The sequence below is a fragment of the Fringilla coelebs genome (assembly GCF_963513975.1).
Source record: "Fringilla coelebs genome assembly, chromosome: 17".
NCBI classification, from domain to species: Eukaryota; Metazoa; Chordata; class Aves; order Passeriformes; family Fringillidae; genus Fringilla; species Fringilla coelebs.
In genome coordinates, this window is record NC_140043.1 from 15,308,345 (window position 1) to 15,328,543 (window position 20,199).

At 52.3% G+C, this 20,199-nt stretch overlaps 1 protein-coding gene across 4 annotated transcripts in view; it reads left to right on the forward strand.

The window, feature by feature from the left end:
- The window catches only part of ADGRD1 (adhesion G protein-coupled receptor D1), a 126,497-nt gene that overhangs the window by 16,012 nt on the left and 90,286 nt on the right, over positions 1 to 20,199 (forward strand). For all 4 annotated transcript variants that reach the window (XR_014616587.1, XM_084217295.1, XM_084217297.1 and 1 more), the window contains 7 exons: positions 533 to 597; positions 1,765 to 1,920; positions 4,839 to 4,898; positions 6,157 to 6,274; positions 6,720 to 6,830; positions 8,996 to 9,071; positions 14,199 to 14,340. Coding sequence is in view for 3 of the 4 variants with exons in the window: in XM_084217295.1 (XP_084073421.1) it covers positions 533 to 597; positions 1,765 to 1,920; positions 4,839 to 4,898; positions 6,157 to 6,274; positions 6,720 to 6,830; positions 8,996 to 9,071; positions 14,199 to 14,340 (728 nt within the window). In the remaining variant the exon portion in view is untranslated. The remainder of the gene's footprint in view (positions 1 to 532; positions 598 to 1,764; positions 1,921 to 4,838; positions 4,899 to 6,156; positions 6,275 to 6,719; positions 6,831 to 8,995; positions 9,072 to 14,198; positions 14,341 to 20,199) is intronic.

A 20,199-nucleotide genomic window follows, 5' to 3' on the forward strand; every position in this document is an offset into this window, starting at 1 on the left:
AGACCTAAAACACTGCAATGTAATAAGTAGATGGAATAAAACTGATGACAGAATCAGAAAATTATATTTTTTAAACAAGGCTGTGTGGCTGCAGTACTGGAAATAAATAAAATCCACAGAACAGCAAATCTGTTGCTTTCAGTGGGAACTGATCCAACCTGAGGTGGGAAAAAAAAAATATATATATATAAAATATATAAAAATATAAATAAAAATATATATAAAATATATATAAATATAAATATATATAAAATATATAAAAATATAAATAAAAATATATAAAATATATATAAATAAAAATATATATAAAATATATAAAAATATAAATATATATAAATATATAAAATATATATAAATATAAATATATAAATATATAAAATATATATAAATATAAATATATAAAAATATATATAAATATAAATATATAAAAATTATATAAAATATATATAAATATAAATATATATATAATTATGTGTCTGATATAAAATAACCCAGGTTTGTAACGGCCTCATTTGTGTTTGTGTTTCCCCAGGTGTGCAGGTTCTGCTCTCCTCCACGCTGCCCTGGTCTCTGGTGACCACCACGACTCACCCTGAGGTAGGACAGTGCCCTGGACCCTTTTCCATGGGGGCAGAACGTGCAGAAACCAGAGTTACAGACCCTGCTCCTGCCTGCTCCCTGTCCATGGCACTCATCCTCATACCCAGCCAGAAGTGCTTTTGGACATGCATGGGCAGAAGTTTCCCCCTTTTATTTCACAGGGAATTTCCTTTTGTTCCCACTGTGGGAAGGCGGGAACACAAAGGAAATTCCCTGTTAAATAAAATATTTACTACATTTAAAAAATGAAAAAGGTAGCAACTTCTGAAGTGTTGCTATTAACTTTGAAAATATTGGAGGTTAAAACCATTTTGATAATGTTCCTCTTCCTTTTCCTTCCCTCCTTGGGCCCATGCAGATAATCTGGGATATTCTGTGCTGAGCTGTGTCCCTGCTGGGGCCCATATGGATAATTTGGGATGTTCTGTGCTGGGCCCATATGGATAATTTGGGATATTCTGTGCTGGGCCCATACAGATAATCTGGGATATTCTGTGCTGAGCTGTGTCCCTGCTGGGGGCAGTATGGATAATTTGGGATATTCTGTGCTGGACCCATACAGATAATTTGGGATGTTCTGTGCTGTTTTCTCTCCCTGCTTGGGGCAGTGTGGATAATTTGGGACGTTCTGTGCTGTTTTCTGTCCCTGCTGGTGGCAGTGTGGATAACCTGGGCTGTCCTGTGCTGTTTTCTGTCCCTGTTTGGGGCAGTATGGATAACCTGGGCTGTCCTGTGCTGTCTCCTGTCCCTGCTGGTGGCAGTGTGGATAACCTGGGCTGTCCTGTGCTGTTTTCTCTCCCTGCTTGGGGCAGTGTGGATAACCTGGGCTGTCCTGTGCTGTCTCCTGTCCCTGCTGGTGGCAGTGTGGATAACCTGGGCTGTCCTGTGCTGTTTCCTCTCCCTTTTTGGGGCAGTGTGGATAACCTGGGCTGTCCTGTGCTGTTTTCTCTCCCTGCTTGGGGCAGTATGGATAATTTGGGCTGTCCTGTGCTGTCCCCTGTCCCTGCTGGTGGCAGTGTGGATAACCTGGGCTGTCCTGTGCTGTTTTCTCTCCCTGTTTGGGGCAGTGTGGATAACCTGGGCTGTCCTGTGCTGTCTCCTGTCCCTGCTGGTGGCAGTGTGGATAACCTGGGCTGTCCTGTGCTGTTTTCTGTCCCTCTGCAGCTCCCCACCGACGCCTACCAGCCCATCCTGGCGGCGCTGGGCCAGCCCAGGGGCAGCTCCCCCTCGGCCAGCTCCCTGCTGGGGCACCTGCAGAACGTGTCCTCCAGCCTGCCCAGCAAAGCCCTGTCTGAGCACACTGCCCTGAGCCTGGCCCAGGTGAGCGGGGTGGGCTCCTAGGTGGGTGGGGTGGGCTCCCAGGTGAGCTCCCAGGTGGGTGGGGTGGGCTCCCAGGTGAGCTCCCAGGTGGGCGGGGTGGGCTCCCAGGTGAGCTCCCAGGTGAGCGGGGTGAGCTCCCAGGTGAGCTCCCAGGTGAGCTCCCAGGTGAGCTCCGAGGTGGGTGGGGTGAGCTCCCAGGTGAGTGGGGCTCCCAGGTGAGCTCCGAGGTGGGTGGGGTGAGCTCCCAGGTGAGTGGGGCTCCCAGGTGAGTGGGGCTCCCAGGTGAGTGGGGCTCCCAGGTGAGCGGGGCTCCCAGGTGAGCTCCGAGGTGGGTGGGGTGAGCTCCCAGGTGAGCTCCGAGGTGGGTGGGGTGAGCTCCCAGGTGAGCTCCGAGGTGGGTGGGGTGAGCTCCCAGGTGAACTCCCAGGTGAGCGGGGTGGGCTCCCAGGTGAGCGGGGTGGGCTCCCAGGTGAGCGGGGTGGGCTCCCAGGTGAGTGGGGTGGGCTCCCAGGTGAGTGGGGTGAGCTCCCAGGTGAGCGGGGTGGGCTCCCAGGTGAGCTCCGAGGTGGGTGGGGTGAGCTCCCAGGTGAGTGGGGCTCCCAGGTGAGCTCCGAGGTGAGCTCCCAGGTGAGCGAGGTGAACTCCCAGGTGAGCGGGGCTTCCAGGTGAGCTCCCAGGTGGGTGGGGTGAGCTCCCAGGTGAGCTCCTAGGTGAGCGGGGCTCCCGGGTGAGCTGCCAGGTGAGCGGGATGAGCTGCCAGGTGAGCTGCCAGGTGAGCTCCCAGGTGAGCAGCCAGGTGCTCTTCAGAGCTGGGATGTGCAGTGCAGCTCGGGACGCCTCTGCTCGCTGCAGACAGCCCTGTGGGAAAGCAGCAGCTCTGCAGGGAGCAGCAGGGGTCGGGCAGAGCTGGAATGTCCCTCCGGTCCCCTGAGATGTCACCTTCTGCCCCTGCACCATCCCGAGCGAGGGAGGCACTGCGGGGCCGGGTCTGTTCTCCCAAACATCAGGACAAGAGGAAATGCCTCAAGTGGTGCCAGGGGAGATTTCAGCTGGATCTTAGGGAAAAATCCCTCCCTGAAGGGCTGTCAAGCGCTGGGACAGCCTGCCCAGGGGGATGGTGGGGTCACTGTCTCCTCTGAAAATCGAGGAATTTGTTTTATTGGAGCCCATCCGAGAGGGGGAAAAGCAGGCAGGTGTTTGTTCTCTGCAGTGCGAGCTGGGAACAGCGAACATAATAACAGAGTGCTGGAAAGTGACGGGCATCTAATTCCTGGTTTCAGCAGCTGCCAAGCCGTTATTGCAGGAATCAGCTCTGGCCTGGCTGCCGATTGTTCCCCTAAGCCTGAGGGTAATTCCAGAGTGACAAGGGCGCTCTGCTCAGACACAAAATACGAATAAACCTCCTGAAAACCACAGGGACAGCAACGGAGAGACTGCCTTAAAAGCTTAGCATTTGCCAACTCTAAAGCTTGGATTTCACGGATCACGGTTTAATGTGCAGCAAAAGCCCCTCTGAAAGGCTTTAATAGGTTGTTTCCTTGTTTTCCCGACGCGTTTCCGCGGCTGCAGAGGGAGCAGCATCCCGCCCTCCCCGCATCCCGCAGTCCCGGGCTGGCCGGGGCTGCTCCGTGTGCCCCGCAGCGATCCGTGGGACACGGTTCTCTTTAGCAGAGCTGTTTTGGGATGTAAATACGAGGGTCTGATGGTAGCCAGCACCCCTGCCTTTTCCCTGATTGATGGAGGCTCTGCCTCGCCTGCCTAATTCTGAGAGACAGGCACGGAGCCTGCCTGGGATGGTCTGAGCAGTTCTCTCTGCCTGGCCTGCACGGCTCACAGCGCCCGGAAATTTGATTTGAGCCATGTGCAATAAACCCCCTGATCGCTGACACACCTTGGAATGAGTCACTGCTGGCAGTCTGACTCGGGTTTGTTGGGTGGGGTCTTCCACATCTCACCGTGGAGCTTCCCTGTGGTCGTTCTCCAAGCGCTTTTCAGTGGATGAGTTTAAGCTGCAAACGAGGGTTTTCTCTTTCAATTTTCAGTGCCGTTTCCGTGCTCCCTTTGCCCCTCCCGTGCCAGCAGGAGTCCCCAGCCCTGGGCTGTGCTGGGACAGAGCCTGTCCCACCCTGCAGGGCCCCAGGCCAGGCTGGACAGAGCTGGAATGAGAGGATTCTTAAGGTCCCCTCCAAGCCTCTGTGATTCTACAGATGCCACATGAGTTTAGATAAAACAGGAGAATAAGTTCCTTCAGCTCAGCTGTGGCGGCTGCACCCGGGGAGTTCCACGGTGGTGGCACTGGCAATAACACAATTGTCACTCTGGGAGGTGACACTGGCCATGCTGGGGGTGCTGGCAGGCAGAGATGGGTGGTGGCACTGCCAATAACACAATTGTCACCCTGGGAAGGGACACTGACCATGCTGGCAGGCAGAGATGGGTGGTGGCACTGCCAATAACACAGTTGTCACTCTGGGAAGTGACACTGACCATGCTGGCAGGCAGAGATGGGTGGTGGCACTGCCAATAACACAATTGTCACCCTGGGAAGTGACACTGGCCATGCTGGGGGTGCTGGCAGGCAGAGATGGGTGGTGGCACTGCCAATAACACAGTTGTCACTCTGGGAAGTGACACTGGCCATGCTGGCAGGCAGAGATGGGTGGTGGCACTGCCAATAACACAATTGTCACCCTGGGAAGGGACACTGACCATGCTGGCAGGCAGAGAAGGGTGGTGGCACTGCCAATAACACAATTGTCACTCTGGGAAGTGACACTGGCCATGCTGGGGGTGCTGTGGCTGCCGTGGAAGTGGGCTGCTCATCCTAACATGAACCTGAAAAAATCCTGGCAGAGAGCTGGGTCCTTGCCAGGAGATGTAGCTGGTTAAAGGGTAATCGAGTTTTATTTGTCTTCCAGGCATTTTTAACAGCTATTGAAGACTTCCTGTTGCTGTCTGACTGGATTGATGGACCAGAGGTAGGAGAAGTGGGCTCAGGTTTGTGATTTCCCTCAGCTGCACAAATCCACCTGATGGTAACAGAAATGGGTGTCATTATTTCTTCACTTGCTGGGACTTGTTGGCACTGTGACTTATTTTATCATCTGTTGCTGATGAAATACCTGCAGGGTGAATCCAGAAATTTCCTGAGTTTTCTGCTTGAATTTTAAGAAAACACAGATTTCAGGAGAGAGAGCTTTTAAACTGAGAAGGAGAATCTAAAGCACAGGGAAGTCTCATTGAAGCCTAAAATGCTTTTGAGACAAAAGGATGTTTAATTGGTTTCAGTTCTTAGTGTCAGATCCCTGATCATCTCTGGTGTAAATGGATTTCAGATCAAACAGGTTTCCTTTTCACTGAGACATGTGCTAACTCTGAGATTTTCTAAATCAAGTTTCAGCCTGGAGGGTTAAAGTTGCTTTTCTACTGAGGGGCATTTGAATAAAGAAAGAAAGGCTGAGCTGCAGTGTGTCAGCTTGTGTCCCAAGAAAGACCTGGTACCAATCCTTAGACATTGTCAGAAACATTCTGCCCAGTTCCTGGCCTTGTTCTGTGGAGGCTGTGGGGCAGCTCAGAAACAGAATTTTGGGAATGACCCTCTATGCTGCTGAGAGCTGAGCAGAGCAGAGCTGGCTGTGGGGCTGCTCCATAAAGAGCATTTTGGGAATGACCCTGTGTGCTGCTGAGAGCTGGGCAGGGCTGGCTGTGGGGCTGTGGGGCAGCTCCCTTTGGCTGCTCTAAATCAGCATTTTGGGAATGGCACTCGGGGTGGCCTTGGGCTGGGCTGGGTGACACCTTCTCCAGGGAGGGCTCCTGGGCTCCTGCTCACCCTGTGTCTGTCTGTCTGTCTGTCTGTCTGTCTCTGGGCTGTGCTCAGCCCTGCTCACCTGTGTCTGTCTGTCTGTATGTCCCTGGGCTGTGCTCAGCCCCTGCTCACCTGTGTCCGTCTGTCCGTCCCTGGGCTGTGCTCAGCCCCTGCTCACCTGTGTCTGTCTGTCTGTCCCTGGGCTGTGCTCAGCCCCTGCTCACCCGTGTCTGTCTGTCTGTCTGTCTCTGGGCTGTGCTCAGCCCCTGCTCACCTGTGTCTGTCTGTCCCTGCTCACCTGTGTCTGTCTGTCTGTCTGTCCCTGGGCTGTGCTCAGCCCCTGCTCACCCGTGTCTGTCTGTCTGTCTGTCCCTGGGCTGTGCTCAGCCCCTGCTCACCCTGTGTCTGTCTGTCTGTCTGTCCCTCTGCAGAGCCCCGCCGTGCTCAGCAGCCTGATCCACACCATCGACACGGTGCTGGCTCACCTGTCCGTGCACCTGGAGGGCAGCTCGCTGCCCCTGACCCTCGAGGGCTCCTCGGCTGTGGCAGGTGGGGCTGCACAGCTGGCACAGCTGGCAGAGCTGGCAGAGCTGCTCCTGGTGGGGTTAGCACAGCTGGCACAGCTGGTGGGGCTAACACAGCTGGCAGAGCTGCTCCTGGCACAGCTGGTGGGGCTGGCACAGCTGGTGGGGCTGGCACAGCTGGTGGGGCTGGCACAGCTGGCACAGCTGGTGGGGCTGGCACAGCTGGTGGGGCTGGCACAGCTGGTGGGGCTGGCACAGCTGGCACAGCTGGTGGGGCTAGCACAGCTGGTGGGGCTAGCACAGCTGGCACAGCTGGTGGGGCTGGCACAGCTGGCAGAGCTGCTCCTGGTGGGGCTAGCACAGCTGGCACAGCTGTTGGACCATTTTGGAGCTGCAGCAGCTGCAGGGAAGGCTGGTTCAGGGGCTGCAGGGCTGTGGCTGTGCTGATGTCTGTGTCTGGTGTCACCCAGATTATGCTGTGGTCAAAATGCACCCCCAGAGCCTGAACGTGTCCCACTATCGGTTCCCATCCCGAGGGCAGAGCTACATCTCCATCCCCAGCGCAGCTTTCCTTGGAAAAGGTAAGGAAGGGGTTAAAGAGAGAGGTGCACCCGTGTGCACAGCCTGTCCAGAAATGAGTTTGCTGTAGGACAGCTTCTGGCTCACTTTACTTGCCCAGGTAACTGATTTAATCCCTGTGGATCACACTGAGTCTGAGGAGGCAGCATCAGTCCTGTCAGGCTAACGAGCAATTAACGTGGGGGAGTTTTCATACTAATTGGATTAATACTGAATAATGGAGCTGAGCAACAGAGACTGGAGCCATTTAACTCTGACACATTTTTACATCAGAGAAGCCATAATTCCACAATTATTCTTTTTAATTATCTGAACTGGTTATTTTTAACAAGTTCTAGGGTGTCAGGTCAGGTATTACCTATCCCTTCGTGCAAAATTGGTCCTTTGTCTAAAATTAAACTAGAAAATGAGAGGTTTAAGCAATAGCAGCTACAGGAACAGAATGAAGAGACAGAATGCACTCAAAGTGGCAAAAAGGCAGAACTCAGAAATCCATACCTATGCAAAAATTTAAAAAACCCCAAAAAGAAGCATGGCTAAAATCTGCACCTTTAGTCAAGATTCTGAAACAGCAATGATAAGTTAATTATCTGTGCTTTACTCAGAGGGTGAAGGAACCCATTTCCAAAAGCATCTACTTCCATTCTCAAACCTTTGAAAACGGGGCTTATGTGCCCTAAATCCCAACCCAGAGAATTCACTCCCCCAGAGGCCTTTCTGCAGTCACCTCTGGAGAGGGATGGTCATCCCTCCTTCATAAAGTGCAAAGTTAGCTGAAAACAACCTGCAGTGAGAAATTCCCTGCTAATTACTGAACTGTCTGCCTGACTGGTGGTGGCAGCTTTGTTTCTTTGCACTGGCAGGGGCTCTGGCTGGAGGCTGCAAGTGCTCCCAGGTTTGAATAACTATAATTGCAAACCGACTTGGAATGCCAAAAATAGCATGTGAGAGGAGTTTTTCCCTTTCCCACTTCCACAGTTCCTCACCATACAGATTTCCTTTGATTTTCCAGAGCACTGTCGTGCTTTGTATCCTGAAATGATCCAGGGCATTAAATGCTTCTCTCTTTTCCAGCTGAAGCCCCAGGGGCTGCCAGGAGGGCTCTGCTGTGTCCTGCCCCCCCTCCTGCTCCTGGGGGGGTTTAATTGACCATTGATGAATTAGCAGTGAATTTGGAGTGCAGCACAGGCAGCTCTGTGTTCCACCTGTGCTGGCTGTGCTGTGCACACACCTTTTCACTGGGCAGAGCAGCCAGAGCCCTGCCAAAGCCCAGGTGTGCAGGGCAGTGTGAGGCAGGGCTCTCAGTGAGCAAGGGCTGCAGCCCTGAGACAAAAGTTCTCTTCCTTGGCACTGCTGCACTGAGCAATAGCCCTGCTCCTTTTCCTGTTCTGGGGAATGACCCTGCTCCTTTTCCTGTTCTGGGGAATGACCCTGCTCCTTTCCCTGTTCTGGGGAATAACCCTGCTCCTCTCCCTGTTCTGGGAATAACCCTGCTCCTCTCCCTGTTCCTTTTCCCTGATCTGGGGAATGACCCTGCTCCTTTCCCTGTTCCCTTTCTCTGTTCTGGGGAATAACCCTGCTCCTTTCCCTGTTCTGGGGAATAACCCTGCTCCTCTCCCTGTTCTGGGAATAACCCTGCTCCCTCTCCTTGGTCTGGGGAATAACCCTGCTCCTCTCCCTGTTCCTTTTCCCTGATCTGGGGAATGACCCTGCTCCTCTCCCTGTTCTGGGGAATAACCCTGCTCCCTCTCCCTGTTCTGGGGAATAACCCTGCTCCCTCTCCCTGTTCTGGGGAATAACCCTGCTCCCTCTCCCTGTTCTGGGGAATAACCCTGCTCCCTCTCCCTGTTCTGGGGAATAACCCTGCTCCCTCTCCTTGGTCTGGGGAATAACCCTGCTCCTTTCCCTGTTCTGGGGAATAACCCTGCTCCTCTCCCTGTTCCTTTTCCCTGATCTGGGGAATAACCCTGCTCCTCTCCCTGCTCCTTTCCCTGTTCTGGGGAATAACCCTGCTCCCTCTCCCTGTTCCCTCTCCCTATTCTGGGGAATAACCCTGCTCCTCTCCCTGCTCCTTTCCCTGTTCTGGGGAATAACCCTGCTCCTTTCCCTGCTCCTTTTCCCTGTTCTGGGGAATAACCCTGCTCCTCTCCCTGTTCCCTCTCCACAGCCTGCATCACCATCGTGGGCCTGCTCTACCACAACATGCATCACTTCTTTACCAACATCAGCCCCGAGGACACCAGGTGAGTGCCTGAGCCCTGCAGCAGCAGGTACAGCCTGTTCATTGCTGGGGTGACACTGGGGACACCTGCAGCAGGTACAGCCTGTTCATTGCTGGGGTGACACTGGGGACACCTGCAGCAGGTACAGCCTGTTCATTGCTGGGGTGACACCTGCAGCAGGTACAGCCTGTTCATTGCTGGGGTGACACCTGGGGACACCTGCAGCAGGTACAGCCTGTTCATTGCCAGGGTGACACCTGGGGAAACACCTGCAGCAGGTACAGCCTGTTCATTGCTGGGGTGGCACCTGCAGCAGGTACAGCCTGTTCATTGCTGGGGTGACACCTGGGGAAACACCTGCAGCAGGTACAGCCTGTTCATTGCTGGGGTGACACCTGCAGCAGGTACAGCCTGTTCATTGCTGGGGTGACACCTGGGGACACCTGGAGCAGGTACAGCCTGTTCATTGCTGGGGTGACACCTGCAGCAGGTACAGCCTGTTCATTGCTGGGGTGTCACTGGGGACACCTGCAGCAGGTACAGCCTGTTCATTGCTGGGGTGACACCTGGGGACACCTGCAGCAGGTACAGCCTGTTCATTGCTGTGCTGACACCTGCAGCAGGTACAGCCTGTTCATTGCTGGGGTGACACCTGCAGCAGGTACAGCTGTTCATTGCTGGGGTGACACTGGGGACACCTGCAGCAGGTACAGCCTGTTCATTGCTGTGCTGACACCTGGGGACACCTGCAGCAGGTACAGCCTGTTCATTGCTGGGGTGACATTGGGGACACCTGCAGCAGGTACAGCCTGTTTATTGCTGTGCATACACCTGGGGACACCTGCAGCAGGTACAGCCTGTTCATTGCTGGGGTGACACCTGGGGACACCTGCAGCAGGTACAGCCTGTTCATTGCTGGGGTGACACCTGGGCACAGCCCTGTCCCTATCAGTGGGAACAGATGACAAGCCATAACCCAGCCTCTGCAGGGCTGAGGTGTGTGGTCATTAACCAGGGAGGAGTTAAATTTACACTGCATGGTTTATTTTAGGTGGCAATAAAATAGATCCCATAGCAACATGTTTGTCTTTCCTTGTCTTCTCCTTCCCCTTATCAGATCTGGTACTAGAATTGCATAATTTAATCTGTCTCCTAAAAGGAAATTGCATTTTTTGCTCCTAGCACATATGAAGATAAAGCCTGCACTTAAATGAAACAAGTAAGAAAACATAACATCCCTCTTTACACAAAATCGGAATCCTAATCCTAGAAACCCATAAGGTAATTTTATAACAGGAGACCAGGCAATTCTGCTTGATGTACTCCCCAGTGCAATCATTAGCACTGAGATAAAGTAAATGCAGGGCTGTGTAACCCTCTGCAGTGCAGCTCCCAGGGGGTTTGCACGGCCACTCCTGCAAACTGTTACCTGATCCTCCAAGCAGGTGCAGGGCTGTGTTTGCAGTTGGTTTGCTCTGGGCTGTGTGGATCCCTTCCCACTGTCAGCCTTTCCCACTGGCCTTGCTGCTGGGCTGTGGCTGCCAGCAGGAGAGGAGCAGCATCCCAGCCCCAGGGGCTGCCAGGAATTCCCAGGAATTCCCAGGGACTGCCAGGGAAAGGAGCAGCATCCCGGCCCCAGGGGCTGCCAGGAATTCCCAGGGATTGCCAGGAATTCCCAGGGACTGCCAGGGAGAGGAGCAACACCCCAGCCCCAGGGGCTGCCAGGAATTCCCAGGAATTGACAGGGGCTGCCAGGGATTCCCAGGGATTCCCAGGAATTCCCAGGGACTGCCAGGGATTCCCTGCCCTCCCTCCCCTGTGCCCCTCAGGGTGCAGAGCCCCTGCCCTGCCTGGCTGCCCCAGGTGAGACTCCAGGCTGTTCACACTCAGGTAACCCCACAGCCATTCCCAAAGGGCATTTCCCAGGCTGTGCTCCTGCCTGATCACACTCAGGTAATCCCAAAGGGCATTTCCCAGGCTGTGCTCCTGCCTGATCACACTCAGGTAATCCCAAAGGGCATTTCCCAGGCTGTGCTCCTGCCTGATCCCACTCAGGTAATCCCAAAGGGCATTTTCCAGGCTGTGCTCCTGCCTGCCCTCTCTCTCTGCAGGACACTCAGCTCACACAGGTGCCTCTAAGGCAGCTCTGTATTATTTTGTACTCACATGAGGAAATTGAGGTAATAATTTATGACAGCCTATGTTTTCCAAAGAGGAGGATCAATGCAATTTATTAAGGTAATAAGATGTAATCTCAACTTTTCAAAGGGAGAAAGAGAATTACAGTGATCCTGACTCAGGTCAGGGTTTATTGAAGATGCTGCATGTCAGAGCTCTGTATTTACAGCACTCTCAGATCCTGGGGCTCTGGTACAGCCAGTGGAACAGATCTGTAATCCTTGGAGTGCATTCCCTGAAATCTGTGGGGCAGCACAACCTGGACATCCACTCCTGTTCCCCTGAGCTGGGTTTGATTTCAGCACTCATTTTGAGAATGAAGGGTCTGCCCTGCCACAGTGTTAAAAAAACCACAAAATCACTGGAAAATAAATGTTTCCTAGATTTCTACAATTAACTCAAACTGTTTGAAATGTCTGCAGTAAGATCTTGTCCTTAAAACTGTGGATGCAGGTCTGCCCAAACCAGATCCCAAAAGGTAATAACTCAGGGAATGCTGTGTTAGCACTTCTTCCTCTGTGCAACCAAACCCCAGGTACTCAAAGATGTCTCAGAAATAAGTATGCACTTCTCTTCTGCTTGCTTTTCTTTTTTGTGCTCTACTGTTAGAACTTTTTTGCTTACTTTTCAGTTCAATATTTTTTTTTTTCTCAGAGTAGTTTGTTTTAGAGAATTTCTTTTGTGTTCCTTCTACCACTGGGCTACTTCAGCACCTGTAATTTGAAACCAAATCTTCTTTCTTTGTGGTGGAAATCCAAACCCAAAACCCTTGGAGCTTTTGTGCTGTACAGACACAGAACTATTTTCAGACTCCATAAATACCAGTTTCTAAGGGGAGCAGCTTTTGATTCTTTACCCAGAGAAGATGAAGCCCAGCAGTGCTCTGAGTTCTGAGCCCATCCTCTGCTGTTCAGGGCAGTTTGTGCAAGTGTGGGGCTGACACCAGGGCTTTGCAGAAACTCCACTCCCTGCTGCTGGGGGTTTGTCACACCCCAAAACTCACCAGGGTCTCTGGAGGGTGTGGGAAAAGCATCCACGCTCTCAGTCTGTGTAGGAGAAACCTCAGACTGTTGAATAGTGAGTTTAACTTCACAAGTCCTTATCCAAACTTCAGTTTGTCCTACCAGAATAGCAAATTCTGCCTGCAGATGAACAAGTCCCTTTCCCTGCTGGTTTCTGGGAGCAGAAGTAATCTGTGATGCTGATGGGTTTTTAAGGTCAGAGCCGAGGGGTTGTGCTAAATGAGTTCTGTTCTGTGGCCCTGCCAAGGAGCTGAGTGCAGTTATTTCAGCCTCTGACGGGAGGTTTTTGGGTTTTTCTGAAATAAAAATAAGAAACCACTGCAGACAGGTGGTGGGTGTAAACAAGGTGGTTTTTCATTTGTTTCAGAGTGGCCTTTTCCAGGTGGGCTGTGTTGGGAGCCCAGGCTGGTGGTTAATTCAGCCAGGTATTTCTCCTGGTAAAACCCATTCATCCCATCTCAAGGCACAGGTGACAGCAGTCATTTAATCCTGCAGTTTGTTACTGAGAGGGTAAAAATCCTACCCTGAGCCAAATGGATCTCAGTTCCTCCTGAGTGTCTGAAAATGCCAAACTCATAAGTTTTACCTTAAAATAAGGTTCTTATGTGCTGCAAAATGGCTTCCCACTAGAATAAATTCATTTCCAGGACTGATCAGCTATTTAGTTCAGCTGTGTGTATTGTGACCTGCCTTTCCCTCTAACAAATCTAACTGGACACCATCTATTTTTCAAGGCAAAGCTATAAATCAGCTGTAAATACATTCCTCTGTTTGTTTTGTGCATTTTGTCCGTGTGTCTCACACACTGATTTATCTGTTTGACCAGCCAGCCCCTGCAAGTTTCCTCCTCACTTTGCTCAGGGGATTGTTTGGATCCCTCCTTAGGATTCTCCCTAATGTTCCCATCCCTCACAGGTGGCTGTCAGTGCCCAGGTGTGCAGAGCTGTTCCCATCCCTTACAGGCTGTCAGTGCCCAGGTGTGCAGAGCTGTTCCCATCCCTTACAGGTGGCTGTCAGTGCCCAGGTGTGCAGAGCTGTTCCCATCCCTTACAGGCTGTCAGTGCCCAGGTGTGCAGAGCTGTTCCCATCCCTTTCAGGTGGCTGTCAGTGCCCAGGTGTGCAGAGCTGTTCCCATCCCTTACAGGCTGTCAGTGCCCAGGTGTGCAGAGCTGTTCCCATCCCTCACAGGTGGCTGTCAGTGCCCAGGTGTGCAGAGCTGTTCCCATCCCATCCCTCACAGGTGGCTGTCAGTGCCCAGGTGTGCAGAGCTGTTCCCATCCCTTACAGGTGGCTGTCAGTGCCCAGGTGTGCAGAGCTGTTCCCATCCCATCCCTCACAGGTGGCTGTCAGTGCCCAGGTGTGCAGAGCTGTTCCCATCCCTTACAGGTGGCTGTCAGTGCCCAGGTGTGCAGGGCTGTTCCCATCCCTTACAGGCTGTCAGTGCCCAGGTGTGCAGGGCTGTTCCCATCCCTCACAGGTGGCTGTCAGTGCCCAGGTGTGCAGAGCTGTTCCCATCCCTTACAGGTGGCTGTCAGTGCCCAGGTGTGCAGGGCTGTTCCCATCCCTTACAGGTGGCTGTCAGTGCCCAGGTGTGCAGAGCTGTTCCCATCCCTTACAGGCTGTCAGTGCCCAGGTGTGCAGGGCTGTTCCCATCCCATCCCTCACAGGTGGCTGTCAGTGCCCAGGTGTGCAGAGCTGTTCCCATCCCTCACAGGTGGCTGTCAGTGCCCAGGTGTGCAGAGCTGTTCCCATCCCATCCCTTACAGGCTGTCAGTGCCCAGGTGTGCAGGGCTGTTCCCTTACAGGTGTGTGGCCTCTGGTCCTGTGGGACCTTTGGGGCCACACCTGGCTGCCCTGGAGGGACAGGGAGGGTCTGTGCTCCTTTGCTGTGCTGTATGAACTAAAAACCCGTGGTTATTCTTCCTTTTCCCGTTTCCTTCTTTCCCAGGATTGCTGAAGCTGCTGCCCACAGGGGCTCCCTGATCTCAGCCAGCAGTTTTCTCATCTCCATCAAGGTGGAGCCTCTGCCCCAGCTCTCCTCCAACCTGTCGGGCTCTCCTCTCATCACCATCCAGCTCAGCCACACCCTGGTAGGTGAGATGGGAGCTGCTGAACTCCCTGGGCCCCTCTCTCTGTGCTCCCCCATGATTTTTGGGGGTGTTTTTGGCAGCAGTTCGGATGCCATTTGTGGCTGCAGGTTCTGTTTTCCCCAGCACTGTGGTTTCTGCTCCTCCCTGCAGCTGGGGCTGTGTGTGTGCCCTGTGTGTCTGCAGCACTCTGGGCTGCTCAATAACTGCAATTCCCCTGTGCCTTTTGCTGTTTGATCCTGCCCCACACTGAGCTAACTGAGGGGTTTGGTGCCTGTGGAATGGAGATCAGGCTCTGAGGGGAGGCAGTGCAGCATCTCTGACCCACTTACAGCCCTGGATGGGAATGGCAAGGAAAGATTTAAATTCTTAAACATTTCCTAGAATACATCTCTCAGATGTTCTCCTGAATATTTTATCATATTTTCCTTTTAAAGCTCTTTTCAAGCCAGTTTATCTTCTTTCTGTTGGGCTGTTGGTAAGGCTGGAGCAGAGGCAGGGAGGATCCCCAGGAGTGAGATGTGTTGTTTTGCTGACATCTTCCAAACTGAGAGCTCCCAAATGTCCCCAGAGGCCTCTCAGAGGTGGGCACGTGTGAGGAGTGAGTTTTGCATGGATCATTTAGAGGTGGGCACGTGTGAGGAGCGAGTTTTGCATGGATCATTTCCAAAATGCGCTTTGCTGTGTCTGCCCAGGTGCCCCCCGTGCTGCAGGGTGATGATTCACTGGCAGGTTCTTGGATAAACCTGTGGGTTTTCCCTTTCTGGGACACAGACAGGAATGCTGCATTTGTCAGGAATCTTTCTTTGCTCCAGGCAGCAGAACCCCTGAGGAGGGGAAATGATGAATGGTGTTAGGAAAATTAATGCACAAACAGCAGAGGTTTCTGTCCCAAAAGGAGACAGAGGAGCCCTTTCTGGCTTTATTCAAAAAAAGGCAGAGGCCATGGGGCATTCCCTGGGGTCTCTCCAGGTTTTGGAGGACTCAGCCTCCTTTTTATCCCAATTTCCAGCCACATTTCCCTTCTCTCCCCATTTCTGAGGTACCTGAGAGGTTCAGACTTCCCAGAACACCTGATCCCAGAGATTCCCCTCTAATGCACAACCCTCCCTTTTCATTTTTAATTCTTATGGAATTTAGGGGTTTTTCCTTCCCCATTGTTTCTTTCATCTCTCAAAGTCTAATTTCATTTATCAGCTAGCCAAAAGTTTATTTGTAAAAGCAAATCTCTTTTCCCTTCCTCAATCAGTGGAATCCTCCCCATTGTTACTTTTGTCTCCCAGAGCTGGTCTCACCTACCAGCTGGTTTGGAAGGACAAACCCACTGTTCCACTCGCTGGCCGTGGCTGGCTGTGCCCTCCATGGCTGAGGAGGGGGCTGGGGGTCCTGGGTGCCCCTGGAGCAGTCTGTGGGTGGGCTGTGTGTCAGGGCTGGGGGTCCTGGTCTGTTCCTGGAGCAGTCCCTGGGTGGGTGGGCTGTGTGTCAGAGCTGGGGGTCCTGGGCTGTTCCTGGAGCAGTCCCTGGGTGGGTGGGCTGTGTGTCAGAGCTGGGGGTCCCTGGCTGCCCCTGGCACAGTCCCTGGGTGGGTGGTCTGTGTGTCAGGGCTGGGGGTCCTGGGCTGCCCCCAGAGCAGTCAGAGGAGGCTGTGTCAGAGCTGGGGTCCCAGAGCAGTCCCTGGGTGGGTGGGCTGCGTGTCAGAGCTGGGGGTCCCAGAGCAGTCCCTGGGTGGGTGGGCTGTGTGTCAGAGCTGGGGGTCCCAGAGCAGTCCCTGGGTGGGTGGGCTGTGTGTCAGGGCTGTGTGTCAGTCCTGGCTGCCCCTGGCACAGTCCCTGGGTGGGTGGGCTGTGTCGCAGCCCCCTGACCCCGCTGCCTGCCCAGCCCTGCCGTCGGGGCTGGGTGCCCCTGGAGCAGTCTATGGGTGGGCTGTGTGTCAGAGCTGGGGGTCCTGGGTGTCCCAGAGCAGTCCCTGGGTGGGTGGGCTGCGTGTCAGAGCTGGGGGTCCCAGAGCAGTCCCTGGGTGGGTGGGCTGTGGCACAGCCCCCTGACCCCGCTGCCTGCCCAGCCCTGCCGTCGGGGCGCTGGGCTCTGCCCGGCGCTGCCTGCCAGGGTGGAATTGCTCATTTGGGTTTAATTGATGTCAGGTTGGCACGAGGGATGGCAAGGAGAGGATTGCAGCCTGCAGCCCTCCTGGGCACTGTGCACGGTGTAAACTGGGCTGTAAATTCACCCAGGAAATGACTCCAGCCAGGTCACAGGAGTAAATTCAGCAGTGAATTTGCCCCAGCGGGCTGGGAGGTGGCTCTGTGATCCTGGGAGCTTCCAGCACGGATCCCTCCTGGTGTCCCTTCACTCTGCAGCGTTTCCTTGGGCTGGGCAGGGCTCCTCAGGGAATTGGTAAAATTTAAAATGTCAAAGAAACTCTGGCTGCGGGATCACTGTGGTGAAGTAGCTGCTTTAAAGGGTGACAGTCACGTTATTTATCTGAGTTTGTGATTGAGTGATATGTTCAAACTGAGCGTAAAAACTGGCTCAGAAACCTGTTTAATCCATTAAAATACTGCAGTAATAGGAGAAACATTTGAAGTGGATACCATTGCCTTCCTATAGCTGTTTGTTTTTTCCACACGCTCCCAGTTTAGCAGAGGAAGGTGTAATAAGAAAAAGTAAAAAACACCAAGTCCAAACAAATGGTTTTTCTTTATTAAAGTTTGAATCTGACTTCTTCATTCCTCTTCTTCTAATGTGTGTAGGAAAAATGCCAGTCACTGAGCAACAGAAAACAAGAGGAAGTTGGAATAAAGCAAGTCTATTTTAGGAAATAGTTACAAAGAGAATGCCTGTGAACTGAATATCACCTCCTGAAACAAAACTTCACAGGGCATTTATCATCCCTCAGGGGGAGTTAAGTGCCCCCTCGGGCAGGGCTTTCTCTGACACCGTCTGCAGCTCTCACACAGCTCTGAGGAGCTGGCAAGGGGAGGAAATTTCCCTCTCGAGGTGTTCCAGACTGGGACTGATGTTTAATTAATGAGGGAAGGGCACAGGGAATATCTGTCAGGGATGTGTCAGTGCCTCCCTTGGCAGAGCTGGGCTGTGGGGCTGAGAAGCCACCTCAGAGCTAATAAAAACCTGTTAATTCAGGTTGATTCAGGTTAATTCATGGGCCAGGGGGAGCAGGCTGGGCTGTAATTGCAGCGCAGGCTCTGTGAACACTGAATATATTTCATTGCTCTTTTTCATCTGCAAAATTTTGCCTGCATTAAGTCCTCTAAGAGACAGTTTAATTTAATTTTAAAATACGCTAAGTTGCAATGGCCAGTTGTTATTCAGGAACGCTTCAGGGACAGACAGACCTTTTGTGACAGATGTAAAAAGTGGTGATGCTCTGCTCTTCACCAGCTCAGTGGATTACTGTGTCCAGGGCACAGAAATTCAGAGAAATCCCCCAAACCACCCCCAGGGCCTGGGGAGGATGTGGAGACTGGGGGAGGTTTGAGGCAGCTCAGTCTTGACCTGTCCAGATGTTTTGCAGTGAGGCAACAGCACATTCTGTAAAACCATTATCTGAAAAAAATTCTGTTTCCAGCAAGATGTTTGTCATAGCAGGAACAACTGGGGAAGAACTAACATTTCACTCCTGTGATCCAAGAAATTACAGCACGGGGTAGAAATTCAGAGGAGATGAATGTCAGGGCTGAAATGCAGCGCAGTGTGCTCTGGAAAAAGTCAGAGGAGGCAGCAGAGGAGGAAATGGTGTCAAGCAGCCCCAGTGTTGTGTAAAACCCACGTGGCTGCACAGCATCCATCAGCCTTGGCTTTTTCCTGTGCTGCAGCTCCAGCCTGACACAGCTGCAGCTGGTGGGACATACATTTTGTTAGGGAAATCAACCCACAAACACCAGAGGTGTGTGTCCCAAAAGGAGACAGGAGCCCTTTCTGGCTTTATTCAAATAAAGGGAGAGGCCATGGGGCATCCCCTGGGGTCTCTCCAGGTTTTGGAGGACTCAGGCTCCTTTTTATCCCAATTTTCCGCATATCCCGTCTCTCTTTCCCCATTTCTGAGGTACTTGAGAGGTTCAGACTCCCCAGAACACCTGATCCCAGAGATTCCCCTCTAATGTACAACCCTCCCTTTTCATTTTTAATTCTTATAGAATTTAGGGGTTTTTCCCCATTTCTGAGGTACCTGAGAGGTTCAGACTCCCCAGAACACCTGATACCAGAGATTCCCCTCTAATGTACAACCCTCCCTTTTCATTTTTAATTCTTTTGGAATTTAGGGGTTTTTTCTTCCCCATTGTTTCTTTCATCTCTCAATGTCTAATTTCATTTATCAGCAAACCTAAAGTTTATTTGTAAAAGCAAATATCTTTTTCCCTTCCTCAATCAGTGGAATCCTCCCCATTGTTTCTTTTGTCTCCCAGAGCTGGTTTTATCTACCAGCAGACCCACAGCTGGTTTGGAAGGACAAACCTGCTGTTCCTCTCATTTTGTAGCTGTAAATTCTTGTGTTTCAGGCACCTTCCAGCTGGTAGGAGCAGCAGCAGGGTGTAAATCCAGGCGTGTTTGGTGCAAGGAGGGCCCAGAACTGGCAGGGACAGGGAGGTGGTGGCACAGGAGGGCAGCAGGCACAGCCTGGCTGCTGCTCAGAGCTCTCTGATCCCTCACTCCTGACTGGCACTCCAGAGAAAACTGCCTCACATCTGGAGGAAAACTCCTTGTACACTAGTTTCAAGCACTTTGGGTTTTCTCCAGGGCTTTATTTTCTCGTTGCTCTTTGCAGAAGGGGAACATGTGCAGCTGCAGTGTGGAGAGTTCTGAGCTCCTGGCTGCTGCACCCTCGGTGAGAATCCTCTCATGAAGATTAGATGCAAATTGGGAATTCTTAATGCAGCTGCTTTTCCCTCAAACATAGTTTGGGGCAGTGCCACTTTAAAGAATTGTTGGTTCTGGGATAAAAAAGGCATGTTTTACTAAGATACTGCAAGTGAGGACTAATTTAGCATTGTTCCATCTCAGTCCTGGTGCATTTTAACAAACACAGTGCCTGGGGAACAGAGAGGTGCTCCTCTTTCCTGCCACGTTCTCCCACTGAATCCTGGAACAGCTGCTCCTCTCCTCCTTGTGAGCAGCTGCCTCTGCTCTCCCCCTTTGTGCAGTGAGTGCTTCCCTCCAGGACCCTGCTGGGAGCCTTCCCTTCACCAGGGAGGCTTCAGCAGCTTCTCTCCATCATCATCATCTCCTTCCTTCAGCAGCCTCTCCTCCCATTATCATCATCTCCTTCCTTCAGCAGCTTCTCCTCTGAATTACCAGCTCCTTCCTTCCTTCAGCAGCCTCTCCTCTCCATTATCAGCTCCTTCCTTCTTTAGCATCTTCTCCTCTCCATCATCATCATCTCCTTCCTTCAGCAGCCTCTCCTCTCCATCATCATCAGCTCCCCCTCTATCAGCCTCTCCTCTGAATTACCAGCTCCTTCCTTCCTTTAGCATCTTCTCCTCTCCATTATCATCATCTCCTTCCTTCAGCAGCCTCTCCTCTCCATCATCATCAGCTCTCCTCTATCAGCCTCTCCTCCCATTATCATCAGCTCCTTCCTTCAGCAGTTTCTCCTCTCCATCATCATCATCTCCTCCTCTATCAGCCTCTCCTCTCCATTATCATCAGCCCTTTCCTTCAGCAGCTTCTCTTCTGAATTACCAGCTCCTTCCTTCCTTCAGCAGCTTCTCCTCTCCATTATCATCATCTCCTTCCTTCAGCAGCCTCTCCTCTGAATTACCAGCTCCTTCCTTCCTTTAGCATCTTCTCCTCTCCATTATCATCATCTCCTTCCTTCAGCAGCCTCTCCTCTCCATCATCATCATC